Below are 25783 nucleotides of genomic sequence, written 5' to 3' on the forward strand. Positions count from 1 at the left end.
TACAAATTCAAAGAAAATGTTTATTGAAAGCTTACTGTACCTGATTTAAGTTGATCGGCTTTTGTAAAACAGTGAACTTAATAATCAACAGTTTGCATTTTGATATTAACAGGCCACACTGAAGCAGCTGCTCAGTAAAAGCTTTTAACATTCACATGCCATCTTTGGTTTAATTAAAAAAAAAAAAGATATTTACAAAGCATTTACAAACAGTGCAATTTGAGTGTCGATCACCTCCAGACCATCTTGTGCTTTGGCATACAGCAGAAATCGTTCTCTCTCGTATTAAAGTGCGTTCTTGATCAGTAGTTGTGTGCATAGATAAGACGCAGACGTTATACTGATGGGTGTCGATTCATTTTAGACTAAGGCAGTGCTCTTCACCGTTACAGTTAGCCTGCAGAACAATAAATCATCTTCTGTATGGATTAGTAGTACAATGTGTAAATTCATATCTAGCCACTGATGATGCTAGAAGGCAGATTTTTTTTGTCAGATTTTTCCCTATTAGATAATAGTTCAGCTGAAAATATAAACATGAACAAAGTAAGAATGTTATCTAGTCAGATCGCTTAAACCCATGATAATTTCTTTTGGATTTATATATAAACACATTTTTAAATAAAAGCTATTAGCTGCATTAGAGGTGAAACTCTAATACAGGTGAAACTCGTCTATAAAAAACACATGGGCTCAAAGCAAATAGGTGTAGTTTACGTCATTAGATTAGTTAGTTTAAAAACAAAAATAACAGCAAGTTTGGTTTCTCATAGTTTGAATGAACTCTTTCAGTGTGTTTCAACTCGTTATGACAGAATGGGACGTTGCACATTGCAAAGGGAGAACAAAACAAGTTTAGCAAAGTTGGGCTTTCTTTGAGAAATTGGCTCAACAAAGTCTAAAAACCTCCAAAGTTAATACTACAATGGTGGGAATGATCTTGGTTTGTTTTTCCTGCATAGGATCTGTGTTTGTGTATTTACACCTTCTTCAACAGGACAATTACTGAGTGAAGGTTGCACTACTGTAAAGTATAAATATCACCATTGTAAGACAACTGAGAGGAAATGTATGCTGTCATTGTAAACTCAAGACGTTAATAATTTCACTTCACCCCATTGCTGGCAAATCACTCCAATGACCAGATTAAAAGTATAGTTTTTAATAAATATTCTCTAACATTAGCAGTTGAGTGAAGTTTGCAGCTTCTTGATGGAACTTAAATACCCATAAAAACATTAAAACAAAGCATTATTCATCTCTTAGAAATCTTTTGAATGAAACTCCAAGCTCCAACTTGCTGCTGAAAAGAGAATCAACTAGAATCTTTTTTTTTTTGTTTTGTTTTCTGATGTCAGAACTCTTTGGTTTTCACCGTCACACAGCTTGATTCAGCATCCCAGAAAATATTTACAATTATATATATTTTTTTTTCTTTAAGGCTGGAGTGAAAAAAATAAATAATAAAACAAAAGAACTAGGAAGGCTGCATCCACTTTTGTTGAGGAGTAGAGAATGTAGGTATGACGCAAGCACAGAAGTAGTCCCTGAGGCTGAACGCTAAGACAAGCTCAATCTTTTCCTGTTATTATACTGGTGGTGTCCAAGTCATCAAGGGTCCTCTCGTAGCGAACTGCCGAGGAGAAGTAGGACCGCTTCTTCTTGTAGATGACAAAGGCGATGGCCAGGAGGAGGACGAGGAGGACTATGATGAAGAGGCCCAGTGCAACAGGGGAGCCCGAAGACTCTGATGGGCAAAACGGGTAAAAACATCAGCTTTTCTTCCCATTTACACATCGAACTTATTCCACTTGAACGTTGTTGGTTCCACTTCTCAAGCGCTAACGATACTCACTTGCTTGAGTTTTGCAGACCACACGGCTCTTGGTGGATTCACAGTTGACCAGCTTCCAGTCGCCGACGTCTCCTGCCATCATGACAACGCAGTTGGGGTTCGACCGTTTCCCTGACGACGAGGGCTCAGACTTCAGGTTCGTGAAGGACAGGGTCGAGCCATCCTGCCAGGACACAGGTTTACCTGGGAGGAAGTAAGAGATGAAGATGAGTTCGACCTCAATGCGTTACATGATCACTGCTAACTTAGACCCGCTACTGGTTTCCTTACTTGGCCTAATATCTTCATAAAAATCAAGATTTTCTACTTTCTTCCTAAGTGGTCGTTCACTGTTATTCTTCAGGATTTTCTTCTTGCACAGCTTGCATTGTAGTACCAGTCACAAGGACATTTGTTAGTTATTAGTTGTATTATTGATAATATAGATGCCTACCTTTAATATTTAAGCATCATTGCCCACAGTGAAATGACTGAACTAAAGAAAAAACTAAAGTTTTCCTGTGACACTAGTTTGTATTTCTGCTATTTAATACAGCTACATTGAATAGTAATGTTGACTTCAGTTAAATCCTTCTTCCTGGCTCTGATTGGCTGTTTCACATCAGAAGTGGTGTATTTCTGCAGATAGCAGTATGACCACTGGGAGGAGCCAGAGAAGCTTGACCTAAAATGTGAAGTCATGTGGTTTAAAAGGCAATTTCTACCAATTCTGCTTCACACGATTAGCTAAGATCAGTTAAGAAATGACCACATGTTCAAGTGTGTTGTTAGCATGTGTTGTAACTAATTTTGCTGTGACTAGACACCACGAAAATAAACTGAACCTTCCGTCTTCAGCAAGGAGAAGGCAAGGTCTCATTTTACAACAGTGCTAAGTAATTTGTTCGGTTCAGTTTTGGGTCTGAACTATTTAGGGAGGGACTTTTTAACAACAATTAGCAACAAAAGCTGAATTCATGCCGTGCATCTTGAAAATGATAACTATCTCATATTTCCGTTGAATTCTGCTGAGTGCTTCTATGCCGAATTTCTAATCCTCCATTTTCAAAGCCTATTTGTCTTTGTTCGCAAATACATCTACAATTTTTTAGAACTGAAAACTGGATAAAAAAAAAACTATTTTATGCTTGAAAAAAGGTTCTTACTCAAAGCCTAGTGTAACATTTAGCCACAGCAAAGATATTCAGGTTTTATGTAGCTGCATCTGGGATGATGTTTTTTTGTAAACTCGTCCGTAAATCTAGACAAAAAATTCACAATTATGACAATTCCTCATCTAAACTGTGTTGGATATTTTATAGTCTCCACCTTTAATCTAAAAAAATCAGGCTTTACCTGCAGAGTCTAATTTGACGTCGAGCCAAACTCGACTGGTGATGAGAGGGTCGTCGGTCAGATGCTTGTTCAAGAAGTCGTTCTCCTGTTTGGTTTTGATTGTCAGTAGCTGAGCATCTGTTGGCAGAGGGGGGGAAAAACAGTTGATGGATTTCAAGTACTTCACATGCAAATCAAGAAACCTGATGGTACATTTTAATTGCCTGATTGCATTAATACAATGTGTTTTATTCTGGTTTGAATAAAACAGACAGTTTTATTCAAACCAGAGAAAAAGAGACATTAGTTTTATATATACATTAGTCTGGTTGTATTTGAATGAATAAGGTCCAGCTCACCCATCTGCTGACATATTTTCTTGGCCTCCTCCATGAAGTAAACACTGTAGTTATAGAAGCTCCCGTCGAATAAATAACAGTGATCCTGATGCTGAACCCATCTCGACATCCCGTTGCCCTGAGGGCAGGAGTTGTTCTCCGGGGTGGTTTGCAGCTTAGCTCCTGTTTCACAGCAACAACATGAGCAACAGTGGATAACAGTCCATCACATAAACAATCGCAGGAAAAAGTGCTGCTTTCAAACATTTGAATGCTTCTTTTTAGCAATTCATTTTTTTTTTTTGCAGAATTTAGCAGTCAACACAAATCCCTTTTCCTACGATAGTGGAGGAACAGACTCGAGTTGTCGTCTCACTTTGAGAGGGCGTGGTGGTGTTGGTGGTGTAGCAGATGGCGCCGTCTTGCAAGGTATCACAGAGGGTTTTCACCCACTCTCCAGCAGGGTTCATGAGCACACAACTGGGCTCCCCTGAGCTGAAGTCCGTCAGCGATTCTCTGATCTTGTGGTTGTACCTAAATTTGGTGCCATCCGACCACTCGAAGGCTGAGCCACTGACCTGTCCAAAGAAGTCAGAAGAGGTGTGAGTCAAGAAGAGGCAGAAGCTCTTGTAAGACGGCGTTAATGTGCTGCTCAGGCTGTTTGACTCTTCTCCGTAAAACTCTTACTTCCTGGTTTGACAGGCCAATCCAGAGCGGGAAGCCATCCGTCTTGGCGATGAGCTGCAGGTGCTCGTTGTGCTTTATGTCATGAACACTTGCCAGATGACCGCCACGCTGACTGCACTCTTCTAGCGCCTGAGACCAATTTAACTGTTTGGTGACGACCTCGTAAGAGAGGGACTCGTAGGTCTTCAGGTTCTTGAGCAAACGCTTGTACTCCGTTTTGGGCTCTACAAAGGAAAAAAAAAAAAAAAAAAACGTAGCATCAAATACAGTCAGCAAATTGACTAATTATTCTGTATGACGATGTGAAGCACATGACACTGACCGTTATCCAACTTGCAGACAACAATTGACTTTTGTCTGAAAGCCTCAAAGGTGTCTTTGTCTTTTAAGAGAATCCAGGTTCCCTCAGTCGTGAGACCAGCCATGAAGGTGCCGTTTAAATTGGGTCGGCCTTTCATCCAGTTGGAATACTGGACACTCGTACCATCGAGCCACATGGTCTGGTTATCTAGAGCAGAATAACATTTCCCTCACTCCACACATAAGGACGTATGGTGCCTTTAGAAGATATTTGCCCACTTACAGATCTCTTGTTTTTGATTTGTGGTCACACTTACCTTTTTATGAAATAATTTTTATAATAATTTTAAAGATAACCAGAGAGGATGTGAGAAAAAAAAACCCCAATATATTTCTAAAGACGACTTCATCTATTAGCATAAAAATAAAAAGCTATCCAAAGCACAGAAGATCTGGCACAATGGGGAAAAGCTCACTCCAAAAACTAATAACTGCTAAGGAACAAGATGGCGATCAATGACTTTTCTTGGTAGGTTACTGTATGTTGTTTATTTAAGCAGCCATGTTATAGGTACTGTTTGGAAAAAAAGCATTTGTGATATGCATTTGTGTAGGTTGCCAATATGTATATAATTAAAAGCTTAAAAAAATCTTTCTGTGTAAATATCTTATGTAATAACGTGGACACGGGCCCATGTTTTTACATAACATGGTGTGGTCTATACCAATAGACCAATGTGGTCTATACCAATAGACCAATGTGGTCTATACCAATAGACCAATGTGGTCTATACCAATAGACCAATGTGGCTATTTGTACAATTCTCTTTTTCTTCAAAGACAGTGGGTGTGGCTTATATACAGGTAATCCACACCCAGCAGTCCAGAAATGATGGAAGTCCAGTCTTTTTTTAACCATTCAGATATGGACTTACTGGTGAGCTTTGGGTCTATATGCTCTGGATTGTCCTGCTCCATAATCCCAGTAACCTTTAGATTAATGGTATGAAGTTGCAGGTATTCTAGTTTTAGATGGACAGCATAATTCATGGTGCTGCTTTTTAAGATTATTTAGCCCACTTTCTGTTATTAGACAGGTTCAATTCAAATGATTGCTTGACCCTGCAGGTCCGTCGGTAATCAGGCCAGGGTGTGGGTAATGAAACTGAGGTCATCTTTTAAAAATTTGGTTTATCACGGTGAATTCATTGACATTTCTTTTTCAAATATGTCAGGATGTTTTGTTTTTTTGTTCCCAGCTTTTTTTCCCCACTTAATAAATGACATAATCATTTGAAAACTGCATTTTGTCTTTACTCCGTTTATGTTTAATTGATTCTAAACCTTCTGAAACATTCAAGTGTAAAAAAAACCAGCAAAAATCTGTAAGGGGGCAAATACTTTTTCAAGGCACTGTAAAACCTGCACAAACACCACATAAAAGACTTACCACTATTTCTGAACATTCCCAGCCAAACAAAGTGGACTAAGCTTTCGTAGGATTTGAGCTTTTCTGCGATGAACTTGTTCTCCTTCTCATTCCTGATGGTTAGGATGGAGGCGTTTGGATCTGAAACGCAGGCGACGAAAAGCAGCCATTATTACCGAAACATTCCTGTCCAAACATCAGCACGATAACAATCAATGTCCAACTCTTACAAAGTTCCTTGCAGGTGTCCTCCATTTTATTTTTTTTAAAAGCATCCCATCTGGTTGGGACGAGTTGAAAGGTGTAACAGTTGCTCATCCAGGGAATCCAGTTTGGTCCTTTCATGTTGTGAGGGCATTTAGTGGCAGCGTGCTCCGGCGGGGGAATGACTTCATCTAGAAGAAATACGAGCGCTTTTGTATTTAAAGAGTTTAAAAGTGAGTCTGTATGTTAACAGCTTTTATCCCCTTGTACATGCCTGGAAACAACTGTATCCAACAAGCAAAAAAAAAACAAACAAAAAAAAAAAAACATAACATCAATGTTGTCTGCGTTTGAGAGCTGCACTCACTGTGCGGTTTGTAGCAGATGGCGCCTCCAAGCTGGTCCTCGCATTCTGTGGCTTTCCAGAAGCCGTCCGTGTCCAGGTACACACACCCTCCACTGGTGGGCTCCGAAGACCATCGACTGAACACGGTGTGACTGTGGTCGGTCCACCGGTAGTGCTGCCCACTCTGAACACAAGGAGGCATCTCACAAAAAAAGAAGCGTAGGTATATGGGATATTTAAATAAATCGCAGGGCGCTTACATCTTCGCTAAAAAGGCCGATCCACATGGCGCTTCCAACGCGGTTCACGTTCACGCTGAGGACGGACTGCACGAAGGCGTCGGCAATGCTCGCTGGATACATACTTTTACTTTTGCAGTACTCCAAAGCCTCGAACCATGTCAGATTTTTGGAAACCAGTAGGAAAGAGTAGTCTTTGACAGTCAGAGGCTTTTCAGTGATAACCGTCTTCTCCTCTGTTTTATCTACAATGAAGGATAAAAAAAAAAGAAAAGCAGTGAAAGGGATAAAAGCAAAACACTAACATGTAAATATATCCCAAACATTTTTTTTTTTTACATAATGTTTGGGATATTTTTAAACATAAAATAATGTAAATATTTTAGAAACTAAAAGATGAGGGAGCAGCAATATTTTTTATGTCAGTTTTGGTACATAGATGTGGCCGCTAAAACTTTGATACCAAAGAATGAGAGCATTTGCTTGATCTCTTTCATTCGCTTCAGTATTTTTTTCTTAGGCCTGTTAATACAATTTAACATTCTGTACTTCAACCAGCCAACACCTTCATTTTAAGCAGATCATAGAAAAACCTTACCTGCATAGTATTGGCAAATGCCCAGATTATGACTCTGGGTGCAAGGAGAGTAGTCCCAGGTTCCCAGCATGTCAGAGTGGTTGTTATTGATCAGGAAAGCACAAATGACCGAACCCTCCGGATCAAAAGTCTAATGAAAAACAAAACCAATCAGAAGGGACAATGCAACTCTTTGGGGGAAAAAAAAAAAAAAAAACTTAATACACAAACCGTAGGTAACGAGGTGATACGTGGCGCTTACCCTGATTCCCATAGACTTGTGCATGCCCAGAAGCAGAGGGTTAAAGTTGTAGTAGTTCACTGGGGTCTGATCGACCCATAGGAAGTTGTTCTGCTTGATTTTCATACCAATCCATACTCTTTCCATATGTTCCACACTTGGTAACAGAGTGTTGATGAAGTCTAGGATGTGCAGCAGGGAATAAATGATGTGGACTGGAGACAATTTTATTGTTTAAACATCCTAATCTAAAACATTGGTTTGACGACGGTTTAGTACCGCCTGATAGGAATAGCACAGCTATGACTTTTTCTCAAGGGAAGAACCCTGCCGCAATGGAACCACTGCATTTTGTGAGGAAAAGCTTTTGTTTTGTTGAAAAGACAAAAGCAACTTCAACATCAGGACAAAAAAAAAAAAAAAGTTTTTAAACCCAAAGCAAACAAACAAACAAAAACATTAAAGACATGAACAGGTAACGTGTTAAGCTAAGAAAGAGAGTTGGACTGAGCTCGTGTGCATCAATTATCATGAAATAAATAAAAGAAGAATGAAAGACAATGTCAAGCAAAGTCCTTACCTTGTTCCACCTGATCTGATATGGTGACCAGGGTTCCCCTCAAAGATTTGCACTCTTCGTTGGCCTCTTTGAACGTTACAGAGGTCTTGTTCAACATTGTGTAGCACTGAGAAAACAACAAAAACACAGTGTAAGGATTGAAGCTCGGAGCTGATCTGTGATCCTCCTGCATCATCCCAAATCTTGTGCTGTGTGAAAATGTCTTGAAATTGTAAAACCTCTGGAGTAAATTCAGCGTCTGGCTAGAAATGAAAGCAATACGCAGAGTCCTTCTTTTGGACCAACAAAGAAACCTAAGGAGGTGCAATGCTGAATTTTAGAAACATTATATGCATCTGTCCTCAACATCATCTCAGCTCATTTTCATCTTTCGCTAATGTTCTCTTCCGTGACAAAAAAAAAAAAGGGTTTAAAGGAATGATGACAATAAGAGGATCCACTTCATACCTTGTTCCTGAAGGAGACTGAGCGGCCTCCACAAGGATATCTTTCAGGTTGGGGTTTCGCAGGGTTTTTCTCCACTGACGTGACGTTGAGCTTTTCACACACAAACGGATTTTTCGGCTGGCAACTTAGATCATTGCCTGCAAGGTAAATGGAACGGAAGGGAAACAGAGATATTTCAGAAGGCTAGCATTATAACCAGGTGGTTCTGCTTCTGTGACGTCTCCAGAAAAAGGTTCTTAAGGGTGGCCCAGACCAGGCCAGTAAAAACTTTAACAAGCTACTTTCAACCTGCTTTGGACAAACCTTTACAGCAAAATCAATGCCACCTACTCCCACTTTTTTAGATGCTCAGTTTAAACGCAACATAAACTGAACAGTGTCCAGTTGTAAGAAAATGACTTTGCTACTTGTCTCTTTAAATATTTTTTATATATAGAAATATGGATGTATTATAGTTTCTTTCGCGCTTCAAATGAATGATAAATTTCAACAACAGCTTTTATTTGATCATTTCAAACAGCAAAGCCTGCTAAAGGTCAACTTACAGGAAGGAGTAAATATAACAATAAAAGCTAAGTCACATGCTACTTCCCTTTGTTTGACCTTTGAACTTGAACAGCAATGACGTCTCTACGTAAAAAAAAAAAATATAAAGAGAGTAGCATGTCCTCACACTAGTAGTTTTACTTGTTAATTCTTCCATTGTCGTTCGTTTCCCATTGAGTGGAACATTAACAGAGTTTTCAATTACCTGGAATAGGATTTTTAGGAGTGATGTAAGTGCATCGGCCCAAAAACTGAGAGCGGTAAAAGTGCATCTGGGTGTACCTGGAACACATGTGAGTTCAGTCAGCTTGTGTCACCTTGTGAATTTGCTATATTTAGAAAAAAAAACCCCATCAACATTAGACAGCGTGTGAGACTGCTTTCACTTACATAGGGGAGAACAGCCGGCCGAGGTGTGTCACATCGATCCACCATTTTTGATTTTCTGGTCCACCCAGCTGTTAACGGTTTCAAAACAAAGTCATTACTATTAATTTCAGTTCATACGCGTCATAATAAGTTATATTATGAAACATCAACTAGAGTGTTGTGCATTTTCATGAATCTACTGAATCAGGGTTTCTTTTGGTTAGCCTTCAAGTTAATACGTCCCAGTTTCTTGTTAAATCAGTTTCTAGTATGCGTGTCTGAGGTTCTGTTTCATTGCGTCTAGCTAGATTCTCACGACCCTGGAGAGAGGGGAAAGAATTGCGTTGGACTGTGAGGATTTTCAAATCGGCTAAAAAATTCCCCATAGGAATGAAAACAATAATGAAGGGAAAAAGAAGCACAATAATATGTTTAGCGTTTTTTTCCCCCACCCCATTTCATTTGGAACTATAATCCTGTTTTACTTTTATGAACCGTGGTTGCAGGGTCTCTATAGTTTTCTAAGCAACTAACAGATAATTAATCTTCAATATTTCAAACCACACATCATCTAGGCTGAGTTTTCCATCTTTTATGCCAAACTGCTTTGAGAAGAGGCGGATAATTACTTTCTTTTTAAAGATTATCATAAGCATACTGTAAGTTGCTGTTTCCCCTTTTGAAAACTCTCCCTATAGACCATATGAAAGTGTATTGATCCACTGTAAGACTTTAAGACTTATAGTTGAATTTAAGTTTTTATTTGCAATGATTGAATTTTGCTCAATTTTAGGATGCAATTGTCACTATTATAATGCCAGTTTAGTTTATAATTGCATTTCACTTGCTATGCTTGTGTTGGCTATTACTTTTACATCTCATTATTCAAAGGAAAATATATATTTATTAACTTTACGTTGGCTTCGTATTGCATTATCAAAGCATCATCAGATATAAAATAAATATTTTAACACTTAAATCAGTGGAACTTACATCTACCAGTTGTCGCTGGATCTTTGTAGCTGCACTGACGCTTGTCGGAAAAGCCAGTTTGCTGCCATTTGCATTGCAGTACTGAGTAGCTTCATTGAAGCTTAGCTTGGGCTCCTTTATGAACCAAAACTCAGCTCCGTCTATGAAGACAGAGGTCTCATGGTGCCCATCTGAAAAACACAACAATGCACCGAACTGTCATCTACAGTTGAAGATGGGAAATGGATGAATCAATGAAATTATTGACATGTTAATGAATGGATTTTTTTAAAATAAAACTGTAGCTTCATTACCAGGCTTGTACCACTCTGGAGTCTTTGGTTTAATTCCTGTTAAAGCATGGACAAACGTAAATTCAGAAGCATAAAACAAATACAAATACACTTGACTTCACTTATTTATTTTCTCCGGTCACACAGTATCCTCCCTCTCTTGGTCAGATTTATAAAAAGCCAAGGGAAACTTGTTGTCTTGTGCTTAACGCAGACTCTCCACAGCGGGGTTGAGAGAACTCACTCACCGCGGGGAATCTGGCAGACCCACTCCAGCTGAGCGTCACAGTGGAATGGCGTGGCAAAGAACGGTGGGACGTTTATGTCATAAAAGTAGAGCAGCAGGTGTGTGAAGGTTCTCTTCATTGACTACAGGGAACACATTCAGAAAAAGCATAAGAGGTCCAAGACATACACAGAGGTTTTACATGAATTGTTCAAGGGAAAAGTAAAAAAAATAAAAATAAAAGTTATAAAATAAATTAACTGCAATTCACTATTTTTAATAACCAAGTATAACTCTCTACACTACATGAAAAAAATAAAAATCTAAATTTGTCACAAGAACGTAAAGCAAACACAAATCCAGCTAACCTTGAAAGCCGTGCAGTCTCTGTTGTAGGCGTCGTCCTCGTGGAACTCGTGGTGTAAAACATCAAGAGACACCTGTGGCAGAAACCATCGATTAAGCACTCAAAACAAATACTCTCGTCCAACAATGAGATCGTGTAACACTGCTTTACGTAATTCACGGAATCAACGCGAGCACTTTTAGTGACACAGTTCTTTCTTTCAGAAAGAAAGCTTTTAAGACACATTGACTCTCTGGGACATGGTGGGGTTTTCCCTTCAGTTTTTAATACAGGGACTTACAGGACGGCCGTCGCTCCACTGCCAAGATTGATCGGTTGGATTTCTTCTGTTCAGGCCGACCCAGAAGAACCGATCATCGCTGCGACGAGACAAAGACATTCCTTTTATTCACACCGATTAATCAAGAAACGACTGAAGACAAAGATATGGACAGATTTTTGAAAGAGTGTTTCTCCTGTTCAGATCATTCTCTGAAAAGCCACAGAATGGTCAGGAAAGTAAAGAACCCTCTCCCCAAACTCCCAGTACGACGTCCGTGTTACAGAAGAAGACATACCTAATTGAATTCCTCATAATGTGGTGCAGAAATGCCATCTCTTTTATGTTTGTGAAACTGGGCAGGTTGGCTCCCAGAGCCTGACAGAACCTCCTGGCTTCCTCCCAGGAGCGTTTCCTGCTGAGCCGCTCCTCATGAAACACCTGGCAGGGAGAAAGATCAGCTCATAAAAGACAACCAATATAAGAGGTTAAGCAGAAAAAGGCAATAAAAAGTGAATGTAGGACAAACGGGACATGTGGTGTAACAACGCCAAAAGACATACGGATGACCTTTGTGTTTAAGAATTGAAGACATTTTTATTTTCCACAAATAAACAATAAAAATCAATAGTTGAAGTATTATTCAGTTCAACCACAAAATCATTAAAAACACTGCATTATCAAATAGAAGTTTAAAAAAGCTACACAATACACAGTAGCACCTGCAGCTGTACGGCTGTACTCACTGTGCGCATCTTGAGATTTTCCTTCAAGTGAAAAATAGTTTTTAATTGTTTTATTATTTAACCGTCTTTACTATTAACAAATTTGTGGAGAAAAAAAAAGATAATTTGTGTCAAAACATTTTGTACATATCTGTGAGTCTGAAGGAATGGACACATGCAAGTCCTAAAGCCTAAATATTATTGGTCAGTTTACTTTTGTTTATTTGGCAGCTTGGTGCTTTTTCCATAAGCTAAAAATGAATGAGTGAAGTTTTAACCTCCCGTAGTTCTAAGACTGGTCGAGTGGACCCCGCCTGAGCTTTTTACCTAGTGCACGGTTCTGGCAGATCGCCGGTTTATGAGCTTTTTTTTTTAATGGTTTCACGAACTGAAGAGCTGACAGGTCACCCGGTTGGCCGACCGTGACATCTGCTGCGCTCTTCCTGAACGTCACGCTGAGACTGTAGGAGAGTTAAGTAATTCAGTCTACTCAAAACGTTTTCCAAAAGAGTAGAAATGAAGCAAACACTGTTGCTTCACCTTCTTCTCCTCTGGAAGTCTCAGAAACATCACCTGAACCTGGGAATCTCCATCTTCCTCCTTCCTTGGATCAGACACACAGGCTTTGCTTTCATGTCTTTATTATTTTACATAATTTATAGAAGAAAAAAAAAAGGTCAGCTGTTATAGCAGACCATGCGCATTACATATGTATCTGGCCTGCATTTGTGTGGTTTAGGTTTGTGTTGGTTTTGAGAGACATGTTGGAGATGTGGTTGTGCTCTTGCGGGTCGGGTGCAGTGATAGTTTTGTGCGTGTCCTCCTATAATGTCCTGTAGGTGCCCTTGACTGTACGTACCTTGTAGCAGTATTTGCTGTCTGTTCCAGTCATCCATCCATCAGCACAGGTCGCGTTAGGATCCGGTTCTGGTTCTGGTGCTGGAGGTGGTTGGAGGTCTGTTCTACAGATAGTGCCGGCTTTGAAAAGAGTGCAGTTCTTTATTTCCCACCTGCCCAGCGGCTTTGCTGTCGAAATCACAGCACAACCTCCGTCCCTATCTAAAATACATAGATACGGGGAAAAAAAAAAAATGGCAATATGATTATGCATAAGAAAACCAGTATATTTGAACAACAAGACAAAAAAAAGCTCTGCATAATCTGATATTACACAAGAGTCTAAATTACCACAGTGTGAGTGGAGCAACAGGCTCTAGTTACTCACTAACCTGGTTGAAACCAGCCCCAGTTAGTATACGTGACCACGCCCGAGGAGTCGCCCTGGCTCATCCACTGATACTCTCCTGTGTTCTTGATGTCCTGCAGGCCAATCCAGAAATACTGAGGGTCTTTGCTGATGTGTTCTGCAAGCAGGCGGTTGATGAAGGCCTGCTCAAACCTAAAAAAAAAAAAAAAGAAAGAAATCTGAATGACTCAGCCCCTGCTACGACCTAATAAAACACAGCTCACCATGCAAATGCAAAGAAAAGGATTTTGAAATGTTGTGCATTTGGGTGCAGGCATGGTCAAACATAAGCCCTCTATCAATACCAACAGACAACACAACGGGACTTGGATGAAAAATAATCAATTTCTTCACAGGTTATGAAAAATTGTTAAACTTCAGTGAACATCAGCGGAGCAAATCCCACTATGTTATGTAACCAACTCTATGTAATTAAAACTAAAACTCTGTAAAAGCAAGATTTTTGTCAGCGCCTATGTTCTGGTGCATGTTAGCCTGCTAAACATAGATTGCTACAGTTCTAGTAAATTTGTACAAGAATAACACGAAAGAACATTGTGTCAGTTTTGAAACGGTGACTAAAAACCTTTGTAACAATCTTCTCAGGGTGGGGACTCTCCCAGCCAGTCCAAATAAATATAAAACTCAAGAGCCGCACCACAGCCCCCAAAAGCAGTTTGTTTTTGCATGCTTAATTATAACACTCCAAACTGTACATTAAGAAAATAGTTTGTCAAATTGTATCTGAGCAGATAATAAGAAATCTGGAATAATATGCTTCTTGACACATTAGTCCATGCATAATATAAGAGTAAAAGGGTCAATAATCACCCTTGAGAGGTGATTATTTTGGGGGGGTGGAGGGGTTTAGAGCAACAAGATCTGGGCTCTCATTCAGTCTAATATAAACTCATCTGCAGAGAAAAGGAAAGATTTTTCATTTAATTATGGGAGAATCTCTCTGACAACTGTGCATAAAGATGTTGGCAAACCTTGACAACATTTTTACCTCAGAGACCCGGAAAGTACCACGTAAGTTAATTATATAATGATTTCTCTGTTCTAGAACCGACTTCAGATGATTGCAGTTTCACTGACGGTAACCAGACCCCACCTGTTTCTTATAGTGACGTTACAGTGGTCTTTGAAGGGCACTTGTTCAGTCCTCATTAGATAGCAGGAGCTGCCATGCCTCCTCCACCCCTGGGTAATTAAAAAAATTAAGACTCTGATTATAATCAAATTACATGCAAACGGGGACAGTGACACACATCCAGTTTCTATGCAATATCTATGTAATGAAAACAGCACCACTGATGTTTCTTTTATATACAGTATATATTTAAAAAGTGAATTTTGATTGCATCCTATATATATTTTTAATTTGCTGACCAGAACCTAACAAAATTAACTAGGTGCCAGTCCTACATAATATACTGTAACAATCATTTTTGTAAACTCTGATCACAAAGTCCACACTTACATCTTCGTAGCGGCATCCAGCTTGTACTGATGACTCATTGAAGACTCCTTTTTTCTGACACATGAAAGACATCTTCGTTGAGCAGTCCCCAACCCGCCAACCATGAGACTGGAAGATTACAATGAGTAATTAGGATTTCTTTTATATATATATATACACATTATCGACGTCATTTTGTCTTTCAATACATAAAATGGTGAGGAAAAACACACAAACCTCCCGATAGTAGAAGACACAGGTGGGATCCTGAGCTTTCTGGACAGGCTGGTCTTGGTCCCAGTAGGTGAAACTGACAGGCTCCTTGTCAGTCCACATGAAGACGGTCGGATTTAATCCATGACCCTTGAGACCAATCCAGGCACCAGCAAAATTCCGATCTGCACGGGGACACGGGGAAACTTAGAGAAAACTCAAGGAAAGACTTTAAATCAGCCTAAAACGGACAAAAGTACAATAACAGGTCCGCATTTAAAATGAGATCTTGGATTTCAGTCCCTGCAATATCAAACAGTTTGTTGAAACGTTTGGTCCCTATAAAAAAATATTTAAGGGATTAAAATAAAAGATTTAAAAACAGTCATTATGACTTTTCTGAAGTAGATTGCTTGATTACTTTCCATCACCTCCTGTTGGAAAGTCCCACACGCTTCAAAAATGCCTAGTCATCTCTTTGGAAATATTTTTTTTTCTTTTTTTCCTCATAAACCTGCTTGTTCTCCTGGATTTGTGTGTTTGGATAGGTTTGATATCTGCTAACTTTAACACCCGATACTATTCTTCCATTTTCAGTAAAATATGACGTGCTTGTAGCACATGCATAACTCCTCCACCTGCAGTGGAGACCTTTTCTTTGCACACGTCTGCAGCCTTTTGTCTGCGTGCGTGCTGTGACCAGCAGCTCCATTTGGTTTCCAAAATGAAACAGGTGTGTTCAGTGCCTTCCTAGAAATAAACTACTGTCTTCAATCATTGTTGAGGCACAGCCTCAAACCTGAGCTTCAGGTTTTTGTAGCCATCACTAAATAACACCCAACGTTCATTTTATGAGTCATCGATTAATTCAATAAAAAGCAATCAGAAAAAAAAAACCTGTGCAACTGACTTGTCAAATTCTTTTGCTAAACAATAAATTTGAAGTAATACAAAAAACTCTTTAATGTTATATAGATAATCCCCCTTCTGCTATTTTCTGAATTTTTCACAGCAAAGGAAAAGAAGAGAATTAGTTAAGGACAACTGAACATCGGGGGGTTTACCTGTCGGAAAATACGTGCTGATCATCTCGATGTTGTCAATAGAGTGGAAGCTAGCTAGCTGCGCTCCTCTTTCTGTGTTGTTGCAGTATTCTTGAGCGTCTACAAAGTTCCTCTGTTCGTTGATGTCGTTAATTAACTTGTAACACCAGCCGTTCCATGGCACCCAGCCCTCTGAACACACCGTTTCTTTATTTACTAAAGGTCCTGTAGAGATAAAGAAGGGCAGAAAGAAAGGACATTACAACATTTTTGAGCCAAGGGGTTTTATTAAAAGCTGCGTCAGATAAATGCACTCTAAATAAGGCGAGGTTTTTAGCATTATTTTTTAGTAAGATTCCCTTAAAAATGAGCTTGTAATATAAATCTTCATGAGAACTGGAATATGGAATAAGGAAGTATCTTAAATTATAGAGTGGGTCCACAGCACTGGATTTTCAAATGACATCCTGATGCAGTTATGTGACAGTTTCACTCAGCAGAGAAACAGGTGGCATGCCAAGAATTGCACATTTCCTTTAACCGACCTGCGGCCGTTGCGTCGGAGGCGTTCACCCTCTTCTTGCAGATGTACGGCAGCCTTTTGTTGCATGATTCAGACTCAAAGTTCTTTCCAGAATTTAAGACGCCGCAGTCTGACTCGATAAGGAGTGAGGTGAGTGGCATTCCTGTCAATAGCAAACACTGTTTTAGAAAAACAACTTTAAAAAAAGTACATCCTAAAACACACGACCCAAGTAAACATCGCACACCAAAAGTGAGACATAGACAGTACGCAAATAGCAACGCGCTCAGCTGCAACTCACACAAGCGCTGCATTGGAAGCAACATAACTATTTCCTCACTGCCTGACTGAACTTTTACACAATGTGGGCAAACGTTGGAGAAATATGAAACAAAGCACATTTGATACAACAACAATCCACTACTGTACTTGCTGGTCACGACCCTGACATGCTGTAAATTATTTTAACCATCGAGCGTCCATCACAAGGAAAGACAAATTGCTTAAATACAAAATGAAAAGTACAATTGCTGGCAGCCTTGGAAAAGCCACCCATTCAGCGCAACTCATGGGTTATTCGGCAACACTAACAATCTCAGTGGCACACTGTGTCCAATAACAAGGCACACGCAGCTCCTTTGCAACACTGGTTATATTGTTTCACTGACTGCTGCTATTGCATGTAGAAAAGCAGACCACAACAGGATGGGGTTCTTTGTGTGCAACACGTAGCCTGCTGTCAAATGCAGCAAGCTCCTGATCTGAGTTTTGATTTCCTCCAGACTTTTAGACTTCATCATTTTACAGGTACATTGATTTAGTCAAAAACATAGAACAGAAAAAAAAAGAGAGAAAAGAAATGGAAATTCCCGACCTGCTTCCCAGCGCAAGACATAAAGAGGAGATCCGTCTGACCACTGCCATCCCTGGGAGCTGTCCAGTTGGTGAAGGCCGATCCACATCCTCTCGGGCATTTCACGAAGTCCGCCCAAAACTGCACAGTGCAACATCACAGCAGTCAGGAGAAGCAAACATAAATGTTCTCATTCAGAAAATGTGCCACCGTGAACATTAAAATACAATAACCATGCATTCATCGAGGTCATTATCACCAGATTAATATAAAAATGTAAAATCCTTATGTTACCCAGTGCAGTATAACGTATAAACCCGGGATTCTATTTCTACATTAGAGTAAAATAGAATATATTTTATTGATTCCCGAAGGAGGGAATTGCTTACTATTTGACGAGCTACTCCATACAATATCAGAAAATACAAATATAAACATAAGAAATATAAAATTTATTTTAAAAAAAAAAAAAAAAATATGTATGTGTGTATATATATATATATATATATATATATATATATATATACTGCTCAAAAAAATAAAGGGAACATTTCACTTTAATTTTGTGTGTGGCTCCAAATCCAGGCCTCCATTGGTTAATAAATTTGATTTCCATTGATGATTTTTGTGTGATTTTGTTGTCAGTACATTCAACTTTGTACAGAACAAAGAATTCAATGAGAATATTTCATTCATTCAGATCTAGGATGTGTTATTGAGTGTTCCCTTTATTTTCTTGAGCAGTATATATATATATATACACACATCAATGTAATGTTGTAAGTATGTAAGAAATCAAATATGACTAAATACAAATAAATAAAATAAAACAACAAGCATGCACATGGAAATATGCTAACCTACAAATTAATCTATGAATGAGTCCACTTAAAATAAGATTTAAGTCACTCAGTTGGGCTTTGCAAATTATGACCTCAGGCGCTTTGATTTTCATGTGAAGTTGATTATTTGGACGAATGATGTCCCTTTTTTGTTCACAATTTTATCATATTTAGGACAAGTTTCATTAGAAAGGCTGCATCCAGAAGACATACAGCCTCCAATTATGAGCATAAGCAGAGTTAGGAAGCGGGTGGGCGGTTCTGGTCATACTGCGCCTCATGAAGGGGGTTTCATCTGTACAAGACAACCTCAGGTCACGAAAAGCACACAAAACGTCATCGGCATGAGAAACTACGAAAGCACCCAATGAGGGATAAACCCTTCGGTTATGATGGTGCAAACTGTGAAACTGTTTAATTAAAAAAGGTGAGTACAAAAGGGCTTGTTAAAGATTTATAATGAAAATCTCAAGCGTTAGGTGTTTTCCTCCTTCTTCAGAGGTGATTAATTTACTTTGAAACCTCCTATCAGTGCCGAAACCTGCTTCAGCCGAAGTCCAGTTGATGGTTACGCAACATCGCAACCATAAAAAGGAGATTGGAAGTACAAAAGGAGGAAGTACATGAAAGGACTCCTATCGGAACGGGCACATACGCAGCAACAGCATGCTGCGTCTCGACCAAAAGTAAACCGTAATAAAAACATGCTAATGTTCTTCCTGCGGGCCTCATTTCCAAGTGAAGTTGAGGTGATTAGGCATGGAGTCAAAAAAGTGAAACGATCAGAGTCGTTAGTACTCAATTGAACCTTTTTCTGCTTGCACAAACACAAGAACTTTAAAAACCAGCTGACTAATTACTGACAAATTCATCTGTGATCTGTGGTTTTCAGGTGGATAGCGAGGTGAGGGTACTTTTACAGAAAAGGTTGGTCTTACAGGCTGCGGAGTTGAGATCGGACTCCGACAGACTGAGAAGATCGGCTCCCTGACTGCGACATGAATGCAAAGCTTCATGCCAGGTCACCGCGGCGCCGGAAACAAACTCGTAGCAGGGTCCCCCAGGTGGTCCGGAGAACAGGGTCTGGCAGCCCACCTCTGCAAAGTCACAGACACAGAGTCGTTGAAAGTGCAGAAACAGCTCAGTCGAAAGAAGAAGAAAACTGCTACGCAAATAAAGGGGTACATTAATCCAATTACCCGACAGAACACATATATTTTACAACTACACAGAGAAGTAAATACATGTCGTTTTAATAAAAAAAAAAAAAAAAAAGTGAACTTACCAGGTAATAGACAGTACCCCCACTTCTGCTCATAGTCGAAGTCTGAGGATGTGACACACCAGGACTGTTTGGGTACCTGTGCATCAGGAATACATCCGTGATGCCAGGTGTTGTTGACTTTGAAGGGGAACCGGCATGGGGCTCCTGCAGAGTTCCCTCTGGTGGTGTGAACAACTGCCCAGACACAAGAGACAAAGTCACAGCTGCATTAAAAGCTCCTGCTGACCGTGGCAAGTGGATCGTGTCACATGGGTGGCTGTGAAACTGAATCACGCTGCATAAGTTGAGAAACGAATTTGGTCCGATGAATGCAGATTGACCCCAGAACAAAAGTCAAAGGCCTTGTGAAGATGCTGGTAAGATGCTGTCAGTATCCACAGAGAAACGCGTCCAGAACCGACACGTGTGCAACGGCCTCTGGTCCGAATGGACAACAACTTTAATCATACAGCCAAAAGTGGTTAAATAGTGGCGACCAGGTTTTTGTTCACTCTGTGAAGAGAGAGTAATCTTTCTGTCTGTCAACCTCTGATTCTGAAGACATTGATAATTTTTTTTTTTCTCTCAGTATTGTGGCACTTAGCAAATAGAAATACTTTCGGTCATTATAGCTGACCAAAACCTACAGAGGTTTGGCTTATTTCACTTGAATGCGAGTCCGTTTGCTTAGTTATCCATTTGCAGGTTTCCATCTTTCCAATTGAGAGAAGATGTAACATGAGACGCTGCAGCACGGAGGGCAGCAAGAGGCTGCAAGGAAACACAATCTGCTGGAGCAGTGATTCCCAAACTGGGAGGGCTGTGGAAACCACTTGGTGGGTGGTGGTGCTGTTGTTGTGGGTTTGGTTTGGCAGCTGGAATTTAATGCTAGAAAGACCATCATATTTTAATAATAATAATAATAATAATAATAAAACACTAAGCTTATCAAAAGGAACAAGTTAGCTTTAACTTATTTTACACACATTACAGTTATTTAAATACTCCTCAATACTTACACTGCATTGCCTATATTTTAATTATTTTCTTTCAAAATAAAAAGATCGAATTAGGTTATTAAAAACCACAGACCGCCACTTAATCTGTAATTTTCCGCATCTGTTTCACAAGTTCAGAGTTTTAATTTGAAAGGGTTTTGACACACACTGCTCCTCATTCTGCTATGTGGCTCTTCCACTGTGAACGAGCTCAGGATGACGAAGCATATGCAAGTGTGGGAAGGAGAAGTCGTCTCACTTTAAGTGCTTCCTCTCGCACGGAAACGTCCACTCTGATTGGTCGATTCACTCAGAAATTTGAGGGACAAAGTTATTATTTGATTTGTGCGAACTAAAAACAGCCACGAGCGGCACAATGCACGTTTTGACTCGCACTGGGATTTAGGAAGGGAAGTTAAAAACTGCTAATCTGTCATCTTTAGGATTGCACAAAAAGCTATTTAAATACTCATTAGTCATAATATTTTGACAGCTCTTCTAAGACTCACTAGGTTGCTCTCTCGTGAAAAAAAAAAATCAGCACATTGGGAGATGTCTTATGGGAACATTTAGCCTCTTGAGGTCTACTGGAGGTTTATTTTCACTAATCTGAAACGTTTCAAAGAGTCGGGATATTGTGTTTGATCCTATTCATGCTCTGAACTCGGAGTTCCAGCTGCTTCCTTCAGCAAGTAGATATTGTCTGCTCAGATGCAAAACCGGCCTATCAGAACCCATCGGGTTGGTGTTTTTGGGTGGCTTACGTTAACCTCTGAGGCTTTTTGTCAACGTTTTACAATCGTTCTTTGGCAATCTTACTCTAAGCCTCTGTAGCTTAATAAAGGCAAACTGCGTGCATCTGCCTCTGTCAGGGGAGTTTTGTTGTCATGCCTGTGAAATGTGTGGGAGGATTTGGTTTGGAGGCAAATGTCATTAAAACCTATTTTAATGTGAGCTTGTAGGTTTTTAGCAAAACCTTGCATTGTGACAGATCGTATTTATTAGTACAGATGTTACAACACTTTTTTTGAGATCTCTGTGGAGTCAAACTGTACTACTACAAGTCAGATAACGCTTCATAAACATAATCCTCTTATATTTCTCGATTATTTAAACTTTGTGCCACAGTTTCATTGAACATTTTGTTATACGAGTCAACGCCTTCAAGTGCTGAACAATGCTTGTTCTGGGATAGAAAAAGGCCGCTTTTTTTTTCTTTTCTTTTTTCTCTTGACTGGAAATCCCCCATAGGATTGTACTTCCTTCCATTAGAATGTGACGTAACAAGCAGTCCCACAAAAAAAACCATCTAAACCAGGTAAACAAGACAGGTTTGTTTTAAAATGTGTCACAACCTGTTTTTCCTCAAAACACCACCTGCAGAGGTATTTTTGCAGGCACAGTACAGGAGATCTAAGCAAATCACTTCAAGAAGCAAATTTTACTTCTTGAAGTAAAATTACAAAATTAATTTATCAATATATATATTTTTTTCCCCTCTCCCATCCCCTCAGACAACTTCCTGAAGCGCCAAGCACCTGGACAAACTTCTTGTCTTACGCACGAGAAAGTGGAGGCAACACTTACCACGATAAGGCCTCTGGCAGATGTTCTCTTGGGTTCCTCCTCTAACCCAAGAGTCTTTAGAGTCCCGCTTGGGCCCAACTTTATCTTTGGTGACCGTCAGGCCCATCTGGTAAACTGTGTACACCAGTCCGTCGAGGCACTGCCACGTCAAAGGAACGGTGGAGCCACAGTCGACCAGGGCAAGCGTCTTCGAGCTGACGTTCAGCGCCAAGCAGAGAGACGACGCCACGTGGAAGAGCCTGTTGCCTGAACCCCACTTCCACAGCTGGGATCTGATGGTGGAGTTGCAGGCGGTGATTGTAAAGGTTTTTGAGAGTCCCTTTTCCACACATTTACCTGTGGTGGAATGCTGGATGGTGAAGGCATCTTCATCTGAGGACGAGAAAGGGGAAAAGATTTATCTGTTGTTCCTATTCAGAGACCATAGGTGCGGATATATGGGGGGTGGGGGGGGGGGTTGCCTCCATAACGCAGAGAAAAAGAAAAAGAAAAAAAAAACACTGAGCTACTCACTCTGCTGTGTGGAAGATACTGCACAATAACCATACAAATAAAAATATCGATTGCCCTTAAGCCTAAAGTATCTAAATCAAATTTATCTAAAGAACAAGAGAAAAATGTGGTAAATATTGAGACCCAACTCTTATATTGGATAAAATCAAGACGAACTTGATCTGCTCAGATTAATGTTTAGTGTAAACTCTGCTAAGACGTCAGCAGTGAATATTTAAAAAAAATAAAGCGTGAATCAGAGAGGAGGAAATGCAAACCTTTGCTGCATTTCCAAATGTGTTTGAGATAACGTGCGAAAAAGGTACCAGAAATTTGGCCTAGAGGGACACTTTCTGCACTGATAAGAGAGATAAAGTGTACACTATGCTAGATGTACAAAGTAAAAAAAAAAAAAAAAAAAAAAAGTCATCAATTACAATGACCTGGGTTATAGAGGCTCCAGACACTGCTGGCAAAAATGTTAGTTTTTGGAAGAATAAAAAATGTGACAATATCAAGAATGTTGAACTTTATTATTAATCAGATTCACTGGAATCAATTTTTAACTAATAAGACTGAATGATAAAATCAAACCCAAAGGTTTGTTGAATTAGACTTGTAAGAAGTCACAAATGGCAGGCAAAGGCTTTACAGGTTTTACTGGGGTTTGGATTATCAGGGATGGGTATACTTTTGAAACTTAGAATAAATTATATCACTGGAATCCATGGGACAAAACCTGAAGAGAAGATTGCTCTAGTAATATGTTCAAAGCTTGAGAGATTCCCCCGAAGTGCATGACTCAACGCAAGAAAGCGTTAGAATCAATATCAATATGAAAGTGAAAGGTAAAATGAGGTCTTGTTTGCACTTAAAGCAAAAACTCAATTAAATTATATGAAATGAAGCATATAATTTCATATAATTATATGCTTCATTTCATATATATATATATATATATATATATATATATAAAACACAAGAGTGACTGAGGGGCTCTATTCAGTACTAACATGCTGATATGCTTGAGGATAAACAAGCTGGGTTTGTATAAAAAGCAGCATCTTCTTTGAAGGGAAAGAGGAATAAGGTAAAATGTGTTTTTTTTTTTGTTTTTGTTTTTTTTTGTCTCAAACAATCTGGGAAACAGTTTAAATCTACAATTTACCCCAGCTGGCTTTCCAGAAATAGAAAGTGTCATATTACAGCTGCAAAGATGTTTGTGTCAGTGAGTGATTTGTGTTATTTCACCCCTAAACTGTAGGCAGTATAACAGAAACTGAGCAGGTGCGAGGAGGAGTTTATCAGAGCTGGATTTTAAGTGAAGGACCCCAAAGCGATTTAGAGTGTAAACAAATATTAGCAGAAGCTTACTTGTTGTGGTCAGACAGGTTTGCGCCAATTGCTGGCCTCCTTTGTAAAAGTTATTATCCAGCTGAGCTGATTGTGAAACGGGCTGACCGGAGCTGTAAATGTAGATGGCGCAGAGCCGAAAGCAAAGTGTCGCAGATTACTTACCGGAGCTCTGGACGCTGTCCGGTGAACAAGTTCCCCGGTTGACAGATGTCTCCAGCATCAACAAACAAAGGCAAAGTGTCGCTGCGGAGAATTTCAGCATACTTGTGGCGGTCTGTGGTTTTTAAGGCTTCATAAAGGATATGTTCTATTTCCCCCTCCTGAATAAAGAGCAGCGAACCTACCCCTATCGATAAACGAACTTCTAAACAGAAAGTGAACACATAACCCAACAGTCGGCGCAGTCCCAGCTGTCACATCAGCGCCGCCCAAAGACCTGCCAGAGCCCGTCAAGCTGGCGTCAATTTCCGGACAGAGCGTAAAAATGACCACAACAAACGTCGGGGAAAATTAAACTAGCAAAAATAAAATAAATAAATAAAAATACTCGGAATAAATTAGCTGCATTTAAACATAAGCATAGCATAAAGCTGAGAAAGCAACACCAGAGGAAAAAACAAATACGGCGTAAAGAAGTACGTCAATTTTAAATAATTAAATAATACAATATATTACCGATAAATAGCTATAGGACGCGGACTTACTTTCCAGAAAAACAACAAACTGTTCAACTGTTGCTGTTCAAATGTTAATCTTGAGAGACAAATATCAAAAGTAATTAAAATTAAAAATAAACAAATAAAAGAAAACATGTGATTCAAACAGCGATGAGGTTAAAAAAAAATAAAACAAAACAAAACTATCATATAATCAATAGAAATCCTAATCCAGTATTTCCTTTCTTCACCTTGGTCATTATTGCTACAGCTACTTGTGTTCACAAAACGTATGTAATGTATAAATGTCATCTGACACCTTTCACTGGTGTATTTGCTCTTGATAATTTATTTACTATACTCTTTTCTTTTGCTGGTGCTATTGAACGTGTACAAAACGTTTCTGTCTGTACTTATCTATTTTTTTTTCTTTATAGTTTGTTTTTCAATGAGCACCTAATACGGATGACAGAATATGTACCTCTTACTAGACATAAAGACAGAAAGAAATGTTTGCTCTGACATTTGCTTGCTTTCACGTCTTTACCCACACTTCTGTAAGAAATTCTTTTGTAACACTTTAATTCTGAAATTACCGAACTTCCGGTGTTCACGCTTGCCAGTGGACACACCCAGACTTCTTATCTCTATATTATACACAAGCATATTTTAATCACACGCAAACTGAACAGGAAGTCCCAACATTTTTGCGTCACACAACTCTCCCTCCTCCTTGCACACGGATTTTTCTGCAGATCCTGTGAATTATTAAATACTCTGCATTTAGATGTCAAATATTGCTGATGATTCTAGGGCTGCACTTTACTGACAGCAGATATATAACACTCTAATGACTAATGAGTGTGTTCTACTGAAATCACTGCAGAGTAATTACTTGACAAAGGTTGAAAATGCAGAACTGGTTCAACATGTA

The 25783-nt window shown here is 39.4% G+C and overlaps 1 protein-coding gene across 1 annotated transcript; it reads right to left on the reverse strand.

Moving 5' to 3' along the window:
* Positions 1-24455, reverse strand: ly75 (lymphocyte antigen 75). Its single transcript, XM_015041193.1, has 35 exons — positions 24356-24455; positions 22346-22717; positions 19782-19955; positions 19435-19593; positions 17676-17795; positions 16824-16964; positions 16300-16503; positions 15260-15420; positions 15044-15151; positions 14675-14763; positions 13544-13713; positions 13174-13373; positions 11888-12030; positions 11611-11689; positions 11332-11403; positions 10986-11106; positions 10759-10794; positions 10466-10635; positions 9494-9561; positions 9309-9385; positions 8558-8694; positions 8111-8216; positions 7552-7712; positions 7311-7440; positions 6734-6957; positions 6495-6657; positions 6154-6318; positions 5945-6064; positions 4517-4702; positions 4195-4418; positions 3884-4085; positions 3529-3690; positions 3191-3307; positions 1856-2038; positions 1-1747 (listed from the first exon to the last, which is right to left on the reverse strand). The coding sequence occupies exons 1-35, from the start codon at positions 24453-24455 to the stop codon at positions 1572-1574; spliced, it is 5220 nt and encodes a 1739-aa protein (XP_014896679.1). The 3' UTR covers positions 1-1571.
* Positions 24456-25783: the final 1328 nt, after the last annotated feature.

Source organism: Poecilia latipinna, unplaced genomic scaffold (genome assembly GCF_001443285.1).
Source record: "Poecilia latipinna isolate Pla-1442-1.1 unplaced genomic scaffold, P_latipinna-1.0 Scaffold541, whole genome shotgun sequence".
Lineage (NCBI taxonomy): Eukaryota > Metazoa > Chordata > Actinopteri > Cyprinodontiformes > Poeciliidae > Poecilia > Poecilia latipinna.